This window comes from Pithys albifrons, chromosome 7 (genome assembly GCF_047495875.1).
Source record: "Pithys albifrons albifrons isolate INPA30051 chromosome 7, PitAlb_v1, whole genome shotgun sequence".
In the NCBI taxonomy this organism is placed as follows: domain Eukaryota; kingdom Metazoa; phylum Chordata; class Aves; order Passeriformes; family Thamnophilidae; genus Pithys; species Pithys albifrons.
In genome coordinates, this window is record NC_092464.1 from 52971086 (window position 1) to 52990829 (window position 19744).

Sequence of the window (19744 nt, forward strand, 5' to 3'; positions counted from 1 at the left end):
GGTTGCAGACCTCACTTTTTCTTCAGCAAAGATACAAAAAGGCCTTCTGTTGATGATTTCTTGACATTTCAAGATAAATTCATTTGAAAGCCATTTGGATGTTGGGAAAACACCTCCTGTATAAAGGCAGTATAATATTTTCAGGGTTTCCTCTGGAGAGTCCTTGAGTAATCTGTGACAGATGAGAGGTTTTACGAGTCGAGAATATGAATCATTTAAAGACCTTGCGAGAATGCCTTTTTCTCTATAGCCACAGGATATTTTGATATGAACAATAATTATAGACTGAGGCAGTCTGGAGTTGTCCCAGATAGTTTTGCTTTTTTCTCCCTTTTATTGTGTATTGGAAGCTATATTGAGCCATGCATATTAGCATATTTTTGGCAACACCATCTAGCAAATCCAGCCCCATAAGAGTAGTAAGAAATGGTTTCAATCCACTTTTACCTGATTGTTCCACTTCAGTGTAAAATTAGCTTTTTTTTAACCTGGTTTGGTTCCTCTGGAAGCAGCCCTGCTGCTGGGACTGGAGTCTGTGTTAACTCTTTGCTGTCTAGTAAATTTTGAACGTGGTGGTTCAGTTTCAGACACATTCTCCTGTGTATTAGAGGGTCTTAAAAATGTGAAGTGCTTAAATGCTTCTTGCAAACCAGTGACTTGGAGAAGAAGGCAGTGATGCTGTGAGAGAACCTAAAAACAGGACTTCGAGCCACGTTAATGTGGGATAAGATAAAAAGGTACATTCTTTAATGTCCAGGTTTAGGGCTTTTAGGAATACATGATGACATCTCTGTGCATCTCTGAACACTGGTTTTCATGGCTTTTATAATATGATCCGTTTAATCATTACTTTACACATTTCTTAGTCCAGCCCCAGTTCCACCCCCCAGGATTTGGGGTTGGGGTTGTTGAGACCCTCTGTCTTCATCAGCTTTTCTTCCTTGGGCTCCTGGAGTTCTTCTAGTGTTCTTATACTCAAGGTTGTTGGCTTATGTTTGGTCTTGTTCTGCATGCCTGATAGTCTTCAGCGTTTCTGCCTTGAAGAGAGCCTAAACAGCTAAAAGAATTTGAGCTACTAATCTGTGGTAGGGGTTAGGATGTACAAACAATGAACTCAGGCTGCCAGAATACTGGCATACTAAAAATCTACTTTGCTGCAGCTATAAATACTTCTAAAATCTATAAAAATGAAAAATCAAAAAGGCCTTCGGCATCAGCAGACCCCACTTGGTGTCCCCACAAAGGGAAACGTTGGGGAAACACTTTCCTCATCTGTTAGGAGGGTGTGCCTGGCAGTTGTAGTTCAGCAGCACTGTTTGATCGAGCTCAGGCAGGGACCCAAAACCAGATAAATGAAGCACGTGGTGTTGTGAGATGGGCTTTGGAGCAGCCGCAGGGGGCATTGCAGGGAGTTACTCAAGTGCTTTAGTGGGCAATTGGCATCATGTGCTGAGGATATTGGGAACACAAATTGGTGGCATCAGGGATGTGTGAGAAGGTGCTGCATAGCAGGTCTGAGCATGCAGAAGAACCCTGGTGGCAAAGTGCTAGGCATTGGAAAACAAGTATTTTTTTGAAGAGGTTGAAAGAAGGGGCACATGAGGGTGGGTATTTAGGGCATGAAGGGAAAGGAGTGGAGGTTACAGTAAGCTGGGCTGCAGTTCTTGTTCCCATGGGTAACCTCATAAAATACTCTGCTTTGGAAATAAAAGTAGGCTTCTGAAATTTAAATCTTGTAGGGAAAAAACCAGAGAATGGATTTAAAACAGATGCCTTGAAAGCAGTCTGGTTTGTTGCCCTTAACAGAAGGATTACTTGTGTTTAGTTAGGCTTGAAGGGGAACAGATGAGGAGACAGAGCAGCCCCCAGTACTGGGCACCAGGAAATACTTCAAACCTATTCTGCAGTGGTGCCTCAGCAGGAAGAGGCAAAGCAATCCTTCTGGTGGTCTGGAGGCAACAGAAAGTGCACAGAGCTGTTTCTCACTGACTGAGCTTGTTCAGCCAGGTTTCACAGCTCAGATGCTGCATCCAGGCCTGTGAAGACACATTCTAAGGTGTTTTTTGTTGGTTTTTGTTTGTTGGTTTGGTTTGTTTTTCCGTGTGGTTTTTTTGTGTGTGTTTTTGTTTGTTTGTTTTTTGACAGGTAACCTGAATACATAAAGGTTTATCTGTGAGAAATAAAAATACACCCTGGTACTCCTGTTTAATTTACCATGTCCAACATTATACATTGCCCCAGACACCCCAGTAAATTAGAAGAGCACACTTTGAAGTGTATCCTTGCCCCTGCTGGCTGGATGCTTGTTGTTTATGACGGTAGTTAATGGCTCGTTCCAAGGAGTGCTGCTGCCAAATGAAAAATGAACACTGTGTCCAGTCCCCAAGAAACCAGTAGCTGACCCTTCATGTCTTTGAAGGTGTTTTGTTTCCAGGCTCTCAGGTTTTCACTCCAAATAACTGAGGAAATTGCAGGCAGCAGCACCTCTCATTCCCTTTTTCTCTTCCTTTCCTTTCTTCTCACTCCTACCCCTGCACCACAAACCTCATGTAAGGTGAGTTTTGGCTCCCTTTAAAGGACATGGGCAACTGTGGAGAGCACTTGTGTTTTGGTGTTAGCTTGACATGGAAAACACTTGGAATGTACCGAGGGAACTGGCACTGTGGGTATGCCCAAAGGAGGGTAAACCAGCAGGAGATCACTGAGATTAGCTCAGTTGGTTAAAACCTGGTTGTAATAGTGCCAAGGTCATGGGTTCAATCCCCTGTGTGGGGCATTGACTTAAGGGTTGGCCTTGATGATCCTTGTGGGTTCCTTCCAACCTAGAATAGTCTGTGATTCTGAGTGGTGCTGTAGCAGCAAATATCTGATGAAGGCACGTCAAGGGCTGTGCTTTAGAGCAGCCTCACTGGCCAGCTGAGTGCCCTGGATGGCTGTGCTGTATCCCCGTGGTCAGCACAGGAGGGAGTTCCTGTGGCTGGAGATCACCACACTGAGTGGTGGTGGCAAAGTGGGGGCAGTTGGAAGGGTCTTTACAAAAACACACTTCTGACCTGAAATAAACCACTGGTGCACCCTGTTTGTGGCCAGTCCAGGGGGGTGAGAGATCCAGACATCCCCAGTGGCTCAGATCTGTGTGTGCATCTGCACAGATTTTACGAGCCTGCACTCCTCTTTAGACAAGGAATGTTCCTGGCCTTGTGGATCTGACCTTCACGATGTAAACTGATATATAACTGTTTTGAGTTAGCAGCCAGGCTGGAACAAGAGAAGCAGAGAAACTATGATTTTTTCCCAGTCTGCTCAGGAGGGGATTAGTGCTGAAGCCTGTTATTAGCACTTTTATGGCAACACTGTTAACTATTGCATTGCTGCTGGTCGTTTGTTGGGTCCAGGCCTGTTTAACATCTTCATTGATGATTTAGATGAGGGGTTTGAGTCCATCATCAGCAAATTTGCTGATGACACCAAGCTGGGAGGGAGTGTTGACCTGCTGGAAGTCAGGAGGGCTCTGCAGAGGAACATGGGTAGACTTGAGAGATGGGCTGATTCCAATGGGATGAAGTTCAACAAGGCCAAGTGCAGGTCCTGCCCTTTGGCCACACCAACCCCCTGCAGCGCTCCAGGCTGGGCTCGGAGTGGCTGGAGAGCAGCCAGGCAGAGGGACCTGGGGGGACTGAGGGACAGGAAGCTCAACAGGAGCCAACAGTGTGCCCAGGTGGCCAAGAAGGCCAATGGGATCCTGGCCTGGCTCAAAACTAACATGGCCAGCAGGCCCAGGGCAGTGACCCTTCCCCTGGACTCTGCCTTGGGGAGGCCACACCTTGAGTGTTGTGTTCAGTTCTGGGCCCCCCAGTTCAGGAAAGAGATTGAGGGGCTGGAGCAGGTCCAGAAAAGAGCAAAGAGGCTGGAGAAGGGACTGGAGCACAAGTGCTGTGGGGAGAGGCTGAGGGAGCTGGGGGTGTTTAGCCTGGAGAAGAGGAGGCTCAGAGGTGACCTCAGCACTGTCTAGAATTATCTGAAGGGAAGTCTTTTCCAACCCAATCCGTTCTATGATTCTATGGTTTTAGTGTTTGTCTCAATGCCAGATTGTGGATACAGCCCAATCCCAATCCTTTTTGTCACTGTTTGGGTTGTTGAAACTTGAGCTGAACTGTTTGACTGTAGCACTGTTTAATATGGTGGTGATTCATGAGAACATGGGAAATTATTTACATCCTTGGGATATCAGGCAGAGTGTTGTAGATTTTCTTTAAACCTTGTTGTGAGAGCATTAGAGTTGTTGTTTGTCTTGTGGAAGTTCCTGGGTATCCCAGGAAGAGACTATAGAAAAGCAGAACAGAAGGCAGTTCTCACCTTAAAGGAGTTTAATCATTTCCGCTGTGATATTTTAGGAAATAACTCCAAATAATTTCGTATGTGTGTTGGTCTTTAAATGCATAAAACTTAGTCTGTTCTCACCACAACTGCCAGCACTAAAATTTTGATGATACCCCATAAACTGCAGGCCTCAGAAAAACAGTGTTCCAAGTTTGGGGAAATATGGATGATACAAAAAGCTTCTGAAAAGAAGAGCAAAAAAATCATGTATCTCATATGGTTTGATACTGTAGGGCATTTTGGGGTGCGAGTCTATGGTTAAAGTAGCCTGAAATAAGAGTTTAGGGAGTCCTCCCTCTATGGAAATTCCATCTGTTTGCTCCTCATGTGAAGGAGCCCCAGCTCCTTTTGTCACAGGATATCTGTTTTTCTTCCCTTTCAGTCCATTTGCACATTCCTTGGGGTGGCCAGTGGGAAACAGTCCTTGCAGAGATAGGCAGAGGCTGGACTTAGCACTGGTTATTAGAAGTGAAGATAGAATGTGTGTGTATTTCTTAGAAAAGAACTCTAATTTAGTGGCTACTGTGAAGCAGATGGAATATTTGCAGTTATTTATCTCAAGGCTTTCTCTTTCTCTGTTATCTCATTTGCTCTTTGCTACAGTATGAGGCCTCTTAGATAAATTAACATGGACTGCTGGCAGCTGTCTGTAGATAAAGAGCTGTCTCATAATTACTGCAGTAGCATTTTAGCTGCTACGGGTTTCACTTCTGTCATCACCTCCATATCTGATGTCAAAGAGCTAATGAGAAATGTTTAAACTAGACTTTTGAAAAAAATCTTTTGCTCCAGTGTCTGTGGACACTGATGCTGGGAGTTCATCAGGGGTAATATTACACTTTTCTTACCTGTCTGAGGTAGTCTTGCTTTCTTTCTTTCAGCATTTCCTTATGTGAAAGCAAAACATTAATAAAGGCTATTTATTAAAAATTTCTTCATACTCAAATCTTGTAGGGTCCAATTTCCTCTCCATGTTTGGCTTTTGACAGAGTAGTTCCTCTGAAATTTGTATAGTGGTAATGTCTTGACCTAATTAGTGACTGAAGTTTAGCTTTAAAACTTTTTTTTTCCTCCTCTTTTTCTTTCTGTGGAGTTACTTCTCTCCCAAGAAGGCAATTCACCATAATCTGACAAATCTAATAGCTGTTGGCCAATAGACATTTAAACATTTTGTAGAATCATAGAATCAGTTGGGTTGGAAAAGACCTCCGAGATCATCCAGTCCAACCCTTGGTCCAACTCCAGTCCCTTTACCAGATCATGGCACTCAGTGCCACGGCCAATCTCAGGTTAAAAACCTCCAGGGATGGGGAATCCACCCCCTCTCTGGGCAGCCCATTCCAATGCCTGAGCACTCTCTCTGGAAAGAATTTTCTTCTGATTTCCCCTGGCAGAGCTTGAGCCCGTGCCCCCTTGTCCTATTGCTGAGTGCCTTTGTTTAAACACTTTCCAGGTTGATTTTAGGCTTAGATGGCCTGTGTTGCTGTATTGCCCACTGAGAGAGGTGGAAAAACCTACGTTTTTCCTGCCATCAGACTTGGATCAGAACTTGTTTTACAGCTATTTACCAAACATCCAATACATCCAAGCAGAAAGTGTCACCTGTTGCCAGCAGGGATGGGAGATGTTAGAAACAGTGATGTTCATGTAAGGCTGGAGTTGTGTGTGCCTGTGTGACAGCTCCAATCCCCAGCTCGGGTACCTCTGTGTGTTTGGGTGATTGTTCCACCTCTCTGCTTCATGTACAGCCATCTGTAAAACAAAACTCTTCTCAATGTGCCTGCTTAGAGTGGGTTTTGTTGGTATTTGGATTTGTTATTTGTTGGATTTGGTTTTGGTGGGCACTGCCTCTTTTTCCTATCCTTTTATTGCCTTTAGAAGAGAAACCTCTCTGGTCTTGGTGCTTCTTCTCAGTAGGTCATCCTGCAGCTGTGACGCCTCAGCAAGGTGAGTTTTGTTCGACACCTGCCCTTCTGCTGCCTCTGTAGAACATCAGCAGAGGTTCCCAGCGCCAGGAGCTTTCACCAGGCACAGCACTAGTTATTTCAGGAACAAAAAGTGTCAGAGGAGCAAACCTGGGATTAAAAAAAGCAAGAGAAAGCTCACACAAATGCTGAATGGAGAAGGTATCAGGTGTCATGGCCAAGGCACTCAGCAGTAGGACAAGGGGGCACAGGCTCAAGCTCTGCCAGGGGAAATTGAAGTTGGAGATCAGAAAAAACTTCTTTGCAGAGAGAGTGCTCAGGCATTGGAATGGGCTGCCCAGAGAGGGGGTGGATTCCCCATCCCTGGAGGTTTTTAACCTGAGATTGGCCGTGGCACTGAGTGCCATGATCTGGTAAAGGGACTGGAGTTGGACCAAGGGTTGGACTTAATGATCTTGGAGGTCTTTTCCATCCCAATCAATTCTATGATTCTATTATTCATGCCCTCTCAGTGATTTCCAGGGTCCTTATGCATGTGAATAAAATTGCTTCTGTGCTGTGCAAGGATGGCCCATACCTCTGTATAGCCCAGACTGGTAATTCAGTCACTAATGACCACCTACTAAAGTATTTCTGGAGAAACCAGTCAGTGGCTGATGCACCAAAAGCTGGGGTTTGGCCTCAAAACTTCAAAAGAGACATAATGCATGCAGCACATTCAGACCCTTGACTGGATGGAATCAATCACAGCACAGACAGTGGACAGCACAGACATCAAATTCTTGCCTGGGTAAGGCTTAAAGCGGAAAGATTTGTTTTGTAGAGGTTGTCAAGCCAGCCATGTGGATTTCGAAGGTTCAGCATATGTTTTTCTTCTCTTAATTTTTTTGTTTAGAGCTAAAGCATTCCCATTCCTTAGTGTTTGTAACACTTAAAGCAATGTTCATACCACTGGAGTATTCCCCTGCTGCCCTCCACAACTGCTGTAATGACTCTGGATGCACTGACCTTTTGTAATCGTTCTCATTCATTGATCTGTCCAGCCCTAAAGACGTTTTTTTCTTCACTGGAGATCTTCCACTCTGTAATAGGTTTATAAGTTAATGCCATTTCTCAGATAAAATCAATCCAGATTCTCAAGAGTTTCTTTGCATCGTGGTGCTTCAGTGCACACATCTGAGTTGTGTTTGGGTTGGGTTTCTTTACTGCTCACAAGCTCCTCTCTAGTTTACTGTCTGCTGCTTTGTCTTTCAGCAGTGCTATAAGCCCATTTTCCAAAAACTGCTAATCATTTCCCTCCTATTTAGTGAAAATTGTCAACTTGGACAAATGTCATCTTTGTTCACATTTCTGATCTTCCAGTGTCCCTTTATATCATGTCTTTGTACTGCCTGGGGCCTGCAGTGTCTCTTACTTTAGTATTTTCCAGCACATTTCATGAGTGCGGTTTTCTCCTAGTCCTCATTTCCCAAATTACACTTTAGTCACTAGAGAGGCCTCCATGGGCTGTGAGAACTCTGGAACTGTTCTTTTATTTAAAAGGTAGGAGTGCATCCCCAGTTCATTCAGAGCCTTCTGAAAAGATTGTCAGGATTTAATAGGGTCCCTGTAAGTAGCATCATTTGCTTTTTTAATTGGTGTTGGTGGCATGAGCAATTAGTGTGGTATCTCTCATTACTTGGAGGTTGCTGGAGTGGTAAAGGATGATGTCATAAATGGCTCTGACAGTGAGCTACATGTTCAAAGATAAAACTGTTCTCCTGAAAGTTTAGACTCCTTGTTTTTGGGAGTGGCTGATGTGTCATTTGCTTTTAATGTGTAATTCTTTGTCTTCTTCAGATTTGGTGGCTCAGGTTTTAAACCAACCATGTGTGCCCAGAGCAGTTTCCCTCAGGCGCATCATCCTCTGCCCTCTCTGGCCAGAGAATTGTTGCAACTTGGTCTCTGTTTTATTACAGTTTTGTGCTCTTTTATTTCCCTGCTTTCATTTGGTCTTTCTCTTGCTGTGTCTTCCTCTCTGCTCTTCTCCACTCACTGTTCATATTTTCTCTTTTCCAATTTGTTTGTTTTTTAACTGGGTAATTTTTGTGGGATTAAAATGGAACTCTTCTTGTACTCAAAAATAATTGCATGCAAAAACCCCTTAGATCAAGACTAAGCTTGCAGCAGCTGTGAAGGATTAGGCCCTTGTTGTCCTGAACTCTTCTCCCTAAGAAGTTATAGAAGGAGGGATGCTAACTGTAAATTACTGTATATTCATTGCCCGCAGCAGGAATTGGCAAATTAATTAACAGTGAAGTTTCAATCCACATTGGAGCTTAATATGTAGCTGCTGAAGTCAATGGAAATGTTCCTATTGACTCCCATAATGATAGCCATTATTTAGGGTTTTTTTACTGATATCTTTGTACATAAGAAATTGGTAACTGCATTTCTGCGTGTATTTCTCACTAATAGCTCCTCTTCTGCAGTGTGATGATTGCTGGGATGGCACAGCATGATTTCCAAGGGCTGGACTTTGCAGTGCTGGAGGATTGCAAAAGGAAACACTGGCATGGCCTAATACAACTCACCAAAGCTGCATTTGTGAATTGTAGAGGCTTTTGCCATCAATTTGTGTTCCTCAAGTGATAAATTGGGTGGTAAGAGAATAAATATCGGAAATAAGGCACTCTTGTATTATCTTGCAAAATAATTTTAGTTTATTTTACTTCATTGATATCCTGTGAAGGGACTGGAGCACAAGCCCTGTGAGGAGAGACCGAGGGAGCTGGGAGTGCTTAGTGTGGAGAAGAGGAGGCTCAGGGGGGACCTCCTCACTCTCTACAAGTACCTGAGAGGAGGTTGTAGCCAGGTGGGCTTGGTCTCTTCTCCCAGGCAACCAGGAGTAGAACAAGAGGACATGGCTTCAGGTTGCACCAGGGGAGGTTCAGGTTGGACATCAGGAAGAATTTCTTCGTGGAAAGGGCTGCTAAACATGGGAATGTCAGCCCAGGATGGTAGTGGGGTCACCATCCCTGGATGTGTGCAAGAGGAGACTGGATGTGCCTCTTGGTCATAGGCTGAACTTGATGATCTCAGAGGTCTTTTCCAACCTAATTGATTGTGTGATTCACACAATCCCTTTCCTTCAGCTTGCCATGGAAGTTGCAAAGCAGATCAACCAGAGCTCAGCCTCACTGTACAGAAAATGATTGTTAAAAGCATTTTGCCAGCTATCTTTGTGTCTCATTATAGTACAGACACACATATTGACCAAAAGCACTTTTAAATTTCAGACTAAAGCAAGTTTATCCAGCTGAAGACTTTTAAGTCCATCAGTAATTTCAGGAGTATTGCATTTCTTTATCATAACAGATCAAGACATGAAGTGTAGCTTTTATTTTTGCATGATAATTGCATTAAGTTTATAGAAAACAAGGGATGTAGAATGTAGTGCTAAATCAAATTAGTGATGGATAGGAGATGGAATAGTGTGCCAAGTTCAGGCACCTCATTGACACTGTGTTCCTGTCCCATTTAAGTGTTTCTTTGAAGGTAGCACAGGTTATTCTAAATTTTGTAGTGGTTAGTCATGGAGTATGTATAAAAATAGGCTGGTCATATATATCAGCAAAATACTGTTTGTGCGGGTTTTCATTTCTGCCTCTTAGGTAAAACCAAGCAGACCAAACGGGTCACTCAGCTATTTGTAGTTTGAACTCCATCAGACCTTCTGGGGAAGTTGTGTTGACTGTCTGTGTCTGGGCCCCTCAGTTGAGGAAAGATACTGAGGGGCTGGAGCGGGGCCAGAGAAGAGCAACGAGGCTGGAGAAGGGACTGGAGCACAAGTGCTGTGGGGAGAGGCTGAGGGAGCTGGGGGTGTTTAGCCTGGAGAAGAGGAGGCTCAGAGGTGACCTCAGCACTGTCTAGAACTGCCTGAAGGGAAGTTCTGGCCAGGTGGGGGTTGGTCTCTTCTCCCAGGCACTCAGCAATAGGACAAGGGGGCACGGGCTCAAGCTCTGCCAGGGGAAATTGAAATTGGAGATCAGAAACAAATTCTTTGCAGAGAGAGTGCTCAGGCATTGGAATGGGCTGCCCAGAGAGGGGATGGATTCCCCATCCCTGGAGGTTTTTAAGGTGAGATTGGCTGTGGCACTGAGTGCCATGATCTGGTAAAGGGACTGGAGCTGGACCAAGGGTTGGACTTGATGATCTTGGAGGTCTTTTCCAACTCAGTCAAGTCTTAATATTCTGTGTTTCTCAATGGGAATTTCAGGCAAGCTCTCAAATACCAAGGTCCTGTCTGTTCACTGTAGGCTGCTGACAGCACCTAAAGTCTCCATTGTGTTTTTTACAGATCTTTTGGATGGTTGGGTTTAATCAGCATTTTCCCTAATGCCTCTGAAAACAGCATGCTTTATGTCAACTGGATATTGCCTTTCATCTGATGAAAAGTAGCTTTCTTTAGTGGCCATGGTCCTTTATCTCTCTCTCTGGTGCTTTGAAAGCATGTTGGGATGCCCAGCATGGAAGTGACAGTGCAGAATATTTTTAGCAGTAAACACTGTGCTTGGAGGCATCTAGTTAGTGAGGAAAAGCACTCCATGGGAATTACTGCTGGTTCCCAAAGCACTTGTTGTTTGTTTCTGGCATGCCTTGGTCTCTCTGGCTGCTGTGTGGGCTCCAGCTGCCTGGCTCCTGGGTATCCATCACCTTCTTGGTTTCCTCCAGGACCATGGGAGGTGTGGGAACTGCTGTGTGAGCTCCAGCTGCCTGGCTTCTGGGCGTCCATCACCTTCTTGGTTTCCTCCAGGACCATGGGAGGTGTGGGAGCTGCTGCTCCTGCCCCAGTACAGCCCTGCAGCCCTTCCCCCTCAGCCCACACCTCTGTGTGCCCCAGAGCAGGGCAGGCAGGAGCAGTGTCTGCTGGCTCCCCATCCCAGACCCCTCACCATCCCCTTCTCCAGCAACAGAAGCAACTCATGATATCCAAAGTGCAGCATATGCTGGATTCTCTCTCATTTTACTTTCCTTAATGAGCTGTTTACCATCCAGGGAGATGAAGCCACAGACCTGAGGGTGATGGCAAAGCATTTGCTTTTTGGCCCAGCAGGGCCAAGCCCAAGCTCTGCAGAGGAAGCAGAGAGAGCTTTAAAGGTTAAATCACATTTCAAAAATGAGGGGAGGGAGATGCATCACAATGCTGCATTGGAAAAATGTCAAAAGCCATTAGCTGCTGGCTGAAATATATGAAAGGGAACAGCATTAACTCTGCTCTTCATTCTGTGTGGAGGTGAAACGAGGCATTTTGCCATTTACCTTTGGGAATTAAGATGCAACATGTTTTAAAGGTCAGTTCCTTTGCTATCGGGATTTTCAGTAGAAAAAGGAAATCAAACTTGTTTTCCTTGGCACATTCTCTTTCTCCTTAATGTGCCATGCCATCTATTCACTTACATATGGTATGAATGTTGATAAATACATGTGCATAAATATGCATATGAAAGTAGTGCACTAATCAGCTCTGTAATTCACATGTGCAGTTTTCTTTGTCCATGTGCTACATACATAATGTCCATGTTCCAGGAATAGCATGCCTGGAATAGTATCACTTGCCAATTAAAACAGGTTCATCAGGCATAGTCAAACATTCCAGCCTCCTGGCGAGTTTCAGCTACTGCTATTTTAAATTGCCAGAGGATATTTCTTATCTTTCACCTCCCAAAAATACATACCTTCAAAAACCTAAAGAGCAACATTTCCCTTTTGGACCTGAATGTATTTTTCTAGAGATAAAATTTGTCTGGCTTAAAAATCCCAATGAACATGAATTCCTACTGGACTAACACTAAGTTTTATTTCTTTGGAAATAGAGAAGTACCTAACTTTTCAAAAGAGACAGGGTTTACAACTGTGAGAGGGATCTACATACTGGATTTCTAAATCATGACAAATATGTTTTATATACGAAATTGATTTTCACAGAATCACAGACTATTCTGAGTTGGAAGGGACCCACAAGGATCAAGTCCAACTCACATCAATGGCCCATACAGGGGATTGAATCCATGACCTTGGCATCATTACAACCAAATTTTAACCAACTAAGGGGTCCAGTGCTCCTTTCTGGGGTGACCTGCATATTGCAGAGCTCCATAAAGTCATATTAAAATATCCTTTCTGCTGCCTGAGTGTGTATTTTATCAGTGGCCTCTGTCCATAAGCCGTATGCACATGACCAGCTCCATGTATGTATCCCTCCCCTGTGGACCTGCTCTGGACTCTGTCCTTGCACCCCTTTCTCTTGCCTCCATAGCAAGTGCTGCTCAGTGGGAGCAGCTCCTTCCAGCTTTGCTGTGGTCTCACCTGTCACCAGAGACCAGTTTGCTTATCCCTTCCCTTCTGTGCTTTCCCACCCTGCACACATAGGTTAATGGTGGTCTTGTTTTTCAGCCTGCTCTGCCAGGCTTCCTGTGTGTTTTCAGCAGAAAGGAGGGAACAGCTTTCTGCAGTCGCCCCCACTATCTCAGCTTGTGATTTAGTCTGGGTGTCGGCATATGTGCCAGGTCCTGCCCTTTGGGCACACCAACCCCCTGCAGTGCTCCAGGCTGGGCACAGAGTGGCTGGAGAGCAGCCAGGCAGAGGGACCTGGGGGGACTGAGGGACAGGAAGCTCAACAGGAGCCAACAGTGTGCCCAGGTGGCCAAGAAGGCCAATGGGATCCTGGCCTGGATCAAAAATAGCGTGGCCAGCAGGCCCAGGGCAGTGACCCTTCCCCTGGACTCTGCCTTGGGGAGGCCACACCTTGAGTGTTGTGTTCAGTTCTGGGCCCCTCAGTTCAGGAAAGAGATTGAGGTGCTGGAGCAGGTCCAGAGAAGAGCAACGAGGCTGGAGAAGGGACTGGAGCACAAGTGCTGTGGGGAGAGGCTGAGGGAGCTGGGGGTGTTTAGCCTGGAGAAGAGGAGGCTCAGAGGTGACCTCAGCACTGTCTAGAACTACCTGAAGGGAAGTTCTGGCCAGGCGGGGGTTGGTCTCTTCTCCCAGGCACTCAGCAATAGGACAAGGGGGCACGATGGGCTCAAGCTCTGCCAGGGGAAATTGAAGTCGGAGATCAGAAAAAAGTTCTTTCCAGAGAGAGTGCTCAGGCATTGGAATGGGCTGCCCAGAGAGGGGGTGGATTCCCCATCCCTGGAGGATTTTAACCTGAGATTGGCCGTGGCACTGAGTGCCATGATCTGGTAAAGGGACTGGAGTTGGACCAAGGGTTGGACTTGATTATCTTGGAGGTCTTTTCCGACCCAATCTATTCTATGATTCTGTGATTTTATGATCTCTGTCAGGCTGGATAGGTGATGTGGTGAAGTTCCCACTGCCTTTGTGCAGTTGCAGGATGTGGGCAGCATCCAGTGCAGTGAAGGGCCAGCTGGCCCCACAGATACTGGGGATGAACACAGCATTTTAAAGCTGATCCCAGGATCTCCTGTGCCACTGAACTCTGGCCTAAAATGCCTGCAATTTCTTATTCAAGGCCATCCAGTCCAGCTCAGCTAAGCCTCCTTAAGCAGGCATGGTATTTTATAAACAATATATCTTGACGAACAGTGATTACTCATACATCTTAATAACATGGCAGGTGTTGGATCATCTCCAGCAGCTTTACAAAGACTAAGTATGACAAATAAATACCAGAATTGATGAAGGCAGAGAGCAGCATGCCAGCACTTAGGGATGCTCTGAGTGCCCACCAGGATGAGAGCCAGGCAGGGCTCCCAGGCTCCAGCTCAGTGCAGCACCTCAGGATATGCTCACCTTTAACTAGGAAGTGTTTTCCCTGCCAGAGCAAAAGGGGCAGTTCATGGGTTTAAGTCTTGCATGTATGTGTGTTCCTACTTCCACAGAATGATGTGAGTTGCTGCAGAGAGGTACTTCAACACAGACCATGAAATGCAGCTAAGGGAAATCATTTCTAACAATTAGCGAGTCAGCAAGGAAGAATTTATTGCAGATAGCGTTGCTATTTATAATTATCCATTGCAATTGTTAATGACTTCTTTAAAAGGATTTCTGTTGTAAATCCCTCAAGAGAGGAGCACTGAACAGTTCAATGTTGTACTCACTTACCTTCTTCTGCTGAGAGCACAGCTGTGTAAAGCCCATGGGACAATGTTGGCATCTGCTTGCTGCTTTATTCTTTCAGTGCAAGTGTAGTTTCCTTGGCTTTAAAGTCTCCTTTTTGGGCTGTGTCCTGTGCTCTGCAGTTGGTCACACCGTCAGTCTGTCCTCAGGCACAGTGTCCCTTGTGTGTGTGTGTGTGGCATGATCTTTGTTTTCTTGTTGATGTACTTAACAACAAAGACAATTCATCATAGAGTTTACAACTGATGTATTTCAATCTCACATGGAGTGGTTCACGGTTTTTTTTTTCACTTTTTAGGATGACTAATAATTATTGTAATTGTCTTCAGAACCAAGACTCAGTACCCACCCCAGGACTGTTCTGTAGCAAGCTTGAGTTGGTTAAAGCACATTTGTACAAATCTCTGTTAAAATTAAAACTGTCCTTATTGCTGAAAGGGAAAATCAAGGAGGTTGCTGGCTGGTTTTTGCAGTCAGAGATTGTGGCTTTTGCTTTGGCAGAGCACAGATGTGGAATCTGTCTCATCCTCAAAGCTGGAGCAGTGACACCAGGGGTTGCTACTTCAGCCACTTCAGTTCGTGGTGATTTCAGACTCCCCCAGCCCTGTGACCAGCAGTGAATGTCACAGAATCAGGGACTGTTCTGAGTTGGAAGGGACCCACAAGGATCATCGAGTCCAACTCTTAAGTCAATGGCCCACATAGGGGATTGAACCCATGACCTTGGCATTATTACAACCAAGTTTTAACCAACTGAGCTTGTAGTTAGTGATGGTCCAAGCCTGTAAGTGCTGGCCTGATGTGGTGGCACCACATGTGCTTTGATGTGCTTTAAAGCCAGGTTTGTGTAAGCCATAAGTTGGTGAGAACAGCCCTGAGGTGGAGCGTGTTCCCACCATCTGGGGTTGGAGCTGTTGGATAAAAGGGATTCCAGAACCAGAGCCTTTGTGTTTGCTCACATCTGCACCACACAGGGCTTGCAGGTTGGGACTGGGCTGCAAAAGGGCTTGTTGAGGCAACGTAAAGTGAAACTTGGGAAGAGAATGTACTCGTGTGGACAACCAGAAATCCACTCCTCAGGCTCGTGACCTGCCCACCTTTTATTTACACACAGACCTGTGCTGCGTGGGGGTCACTTCCTCAGCCTCGGTCCTCAGCGACTCCTTAGAGGCTGTTAATTTTTATGGATTAACCCTTTACTTCTCTGGAGATCCAGCTGATGGTCTGGCAGCTGCTGGGTGGCTGAAACACTGCAGGAGCACAGTTCTGTTGTCAGTCAATTGGTTTTGGAGGCTGAGGGCTGTGTGGGCACCCAGTGAGGGGGATTCTCCCAAAGGAATCATCCCCTGTGGTATAATGCAAGAAGGAATTACATCTGGTGTGGTGCAAGTGAGTCCACCACAGACACCTGCATGGAACTATTTTCTGGGGGGGCTTTTTTAAGGGAAGAGTTGCTGCAAAGGTGGGGGGATCATTCGCTGTTACAGCTGGATAATTGTGTTAATTAGGCAGTGGTTTATCCATGTTAATCTAAATGTTTTCCTTTTTGAGACTCTTGCAGGGATGCATTTTTAAAAACTGCATTTTGTGAAAATCTGTGATTCTTAAGAAGGTCTGCAGTTGTAAAAACTAAAAGTGATAGAGCTAATTTCTTACCCTGTGGTGCCAGGGTGTGTTCTGTCAAACCGAAGGCTTGCATTCAGCCTGACTCCCTGCTGTGCTTGTTGTCATAACACGCCTTGATGAGACCGTTTTCTTTGTTTATAGATGAGGTCTTGTCCGAGAACTTTCTGGACTACAAGAACCGCGGCGTCAACGGCTCCCACCGTGGCCAGATTGTCTGGAAGATTGATGCCAGCTCCTACTTTGTGGAGCGTGAGTATTTCTCCAATTCTGCCATGCTATAATTCAGTCACTGCAGAAAGTTAATGCAACTGTTATATTTGCTTGTATGATGTGTTTATGCCCTAGGAAAGGCCAAAAATGTTACCAAAATCTTCGGGTGTGTGGAGAGAAACTTAAATGCTTGGTGGAATAGAAACCCACTGATTCTGCAAACAAATATCGTGGGCATTGACTTACTTGCTTTTTTGTTTTAAATATAGTTGTGAACACGTGTTTTACTCAGTTTGCTGCTGTTTGGACTACACTGTTAGTAATGAGCTGCATTAACTTTAGTATAGTATTAAGGAAAACAGGAACTCAGGGGCATCATCTCACTCCAGGATGAATCACCCTGGCTTTTAATTGGAAAATTTCATGGTGCATCCGACTTCCACCAGATTCAGGTGGATAGAGAAGTAAAAAGGATCAAGTTCTGATTATCATCTAGGCTGATCAAGGTATAGCAATATGTAGTTGCATCAGGGTACATTGATTTAAAATTAATTGCTCCCCATTATATTAATACATTACCCAGGGCATCCGATGCAATGCAGTGCAACCCTTTTCCATCCCCTTCACAAGGAAAATGCAGGAACACTGAATTTGCTTCTGTAAAGAACAGCAAGTTAATATTTCCAGCCCTGACCATCCCATGTCCCTGAGCATTGGTGTCCTTCCTCTTTTCAAAGAATTACCACGTGCTGGTGTGAATGGAATTCTTGGTCATCTTTGGAGAACAGAAGGAGGGTACTCAAAAGACTGGGCTGACATCTAAAGCAAAACATTTGCAGTGAAGGAACCACATGTCTCCTTAAGGAGCAGTTAATCATGAGGAGTAGCAGGCAGCAATTTCAGTTCACAATTGCACTGAATGTTTCCAGGGACCTACCTGAGCCTCCTGGTAAAATTTCAGAAGTTTAGTAAAAACATTTATAAATTGCTTGACAGTCAGGTGTGTCTGTCTGAGAACAATCAAAGGAGTCTTTCATATAATCTGTATTCTAAAGTATTGGTAAAGGACTTAAGTTGACTTGTTTAATCTATGACTTTGACCTTAAGTCTCTGGTATCAGCAAGGATGTTACATGTGAACATTTTACAGACACTCAATCCTTTATCAGGTTATCTCTTTGCCTTGCTCATGGTCTGTGATTCCCAGTGTTAAATAAATTGAGAATGTTGCTCTAAAGAATTAAGGGAGCTGCTGACATGTCCACAAGACACACAGGTTGTTGATATCCTGTGTTTTGAAAAATACATGGATGGGAAACTGTTTGATGTATAAGAACATTGGGTTTAGTTATCCTGTTTTTGGGGCAGAAATTCATTTCAGGATCTAACCTTTAAGGCAGACTCTAATTTGCAGAGGCTTTGAGCCATGGTTACTGAGACTGATCATACTTTCTTTTAGCTGTTAAAGAAGTGTGGGAAGAAGACTTAAAATCCCAGACTGGGTTTTGAAGAGACCTTAGTGCCTTGGTTTATTGGGGAAGGGTGGAAGTTCCACTAGGCTGCTGGTAGCTTTTGTGCCTAATCCACAGTACAAAAGGCAGAGGCAACTGTGAGAAATGTTTAGCAGAAAGCTCCTTTAGATGGGCCACTTGTTATTAAGGGCTCAGCTGCACAATGAATTATGTCAGCTTAATAGGTTGCCCCCATTAGCTGAGACACAGTAGCTGTTGTTAATTGATTGCATGTACATTCTTCACTTGCCCTACTATAAGAAAATGCAAATTAGCACAACCATCCTTCACTGATGCTTGAGGCTAAGTTGTGGGAGATAGTTGGGCAGCCCTTGCTTGATGAGTTGCTGCCTCTTGCTCATTTGTTATGCTGCCACCATGAGTTTGTGAGTGTCAGCCCTGAGATGGTGCCAGTGTGCTCATCCAGGACAAATCGCTGCCTGTCCAGAACTAAAGCAGGACAAAAAGAAGTAGGCAGTAGTAAATAACAGCACATGTGGATGCTCTCAGAGCCACTTGACTGCTGAAGGGGGAAGTAGAAGTGGTGAACAATGTTGATACGTCAACTTTATATCTCCAAAGGAATATTTGAGGATTCCTGCTCATTGTCGAGACTTACATATGAAAGCCACACACCTCTGTAGTGTATTAAATGCTGTGTTAAAAAGGACAGTGCCTGAAAAGCTCATGTATTTTCTATCCAAAGAGCATGGTGTAAACATCTTCCTTAAGAATTTTATTTTTTGGCTGAGATCGTATCTTCCTTTTATGTTGCACACAACGTGGTGTGCAGGAATCAGAAAGACACTGGTTGTCCAAATCAAACTCTGCTAAGAAATGTAGCTAAGATATATGGTAATTTATTTCCAAGGCATCTGTATTGTTTTTCCATGTATTATGTTGTAATTCCCTGAACTTGTTATTGATTGGTTCTTTCTGATTATAACTTTAATTCTCTATAAAACAAAGCAGTTCCTTGCAAAGGTAGCTCTTAATTTCTGCATTTGCTTTTCCTGTAACTGTTTGTACTTTGGTATCTCTTCACCACGAGTCAATATTGACAATTTATCAACCACCCAGTGCTCCAGCAAGGGTTGTGGGGCACAGCTATGGCAGGAGCCGTGACAGAGGGGAGATTGCTGCATGGCCAGATAAGAGTCAGCCTTACAGAGAATTTAAACTTCTCAAGGACTTCAGGCATCCCATGCAGACTGGTGTGGTTCCTGGTCTTGAAATATATATAGGTTTAATATTTGAAATATATAAAGGTTTAATATTTTTGGTGGTGGTGGTATTGTATGAGGCTTATTTTATATATATATATATATATATTATCATTCTGGCCACCCTCAAAGCCAGTTTTCTATTACCAGCCGTTGGACTGTAGGACTCCCCACGGCTTGGTTTTTGTTTTTAAGGAAATCCCCCTTATGCTATGACCATTTGTCATAAAGAGCTTAAAAACACATCTTTGAGCCTTTTTTTATTAAAGAGCCATGTGGGGCAACTTGAGAAAACAAAGATATCAGAGACCAGCTGATTTGCAACAGTGGAATTCCCATTAATACAAAAAAAAAGAAGCATTAGCTATGAGGTGAAGTAGAGAGTTATTACTCATTTCTGTATTTTGATTATGGAGGCATATATAGTATATTTGGGAGCATTTTGTTCAAAAACCTTAATGTTCCCCAGTTAGTTATTCTTCTTTCCTACATTTTTGAAAACTAGTAATTGTCATGAAATAGGACGCTCTTACCGTGTAACCTGTAGCCATTATACCACTCTGCAGGTACTTACCAGGTTCCTGACATCTAATCACAGCAGATAGTAATTTCCATGCAGTGTTCTGGGGCCTGGAATAGGAGTGAGTGAAGGGAAAAGCATCTGAGAGTTATTTTCTTCATGGTTATCCCAATGGAAATTCACTGAACACAGTTATAATGATAATTACTGACCAAACCCATCAGCTTAGAGG

The 19744-nt window shown here is 44.3% G+C and overlaps 1 protein-coding gene across 7 annotated transcripts in view; it reads left to right on the plus strand.

Annotated features, from left to right (window-relative positions):
* The window catches only part of HECW1 (HECT, C2 and WW domain containing E3 ubiquitin protein ligase 1), a 252145-nt gene that overhangs the window by 87572 nt on the left and 144829 nt on the right, over positions 1-19744 (plus strand). For all 7 annotated transcript variants that reach the window (XM_071559590.1, XM_071559593.1, XM_071559587.1 and 4 more), the window contains one exon: positions 16191-16298. In XM_071559590.1, the coding sequence (XP_071415691.1) occupies positions 16191-16298 (108 nt within the window). The remainder of the gene's footprint in view (positions 1-16190; positions 16299-19744) is intronic.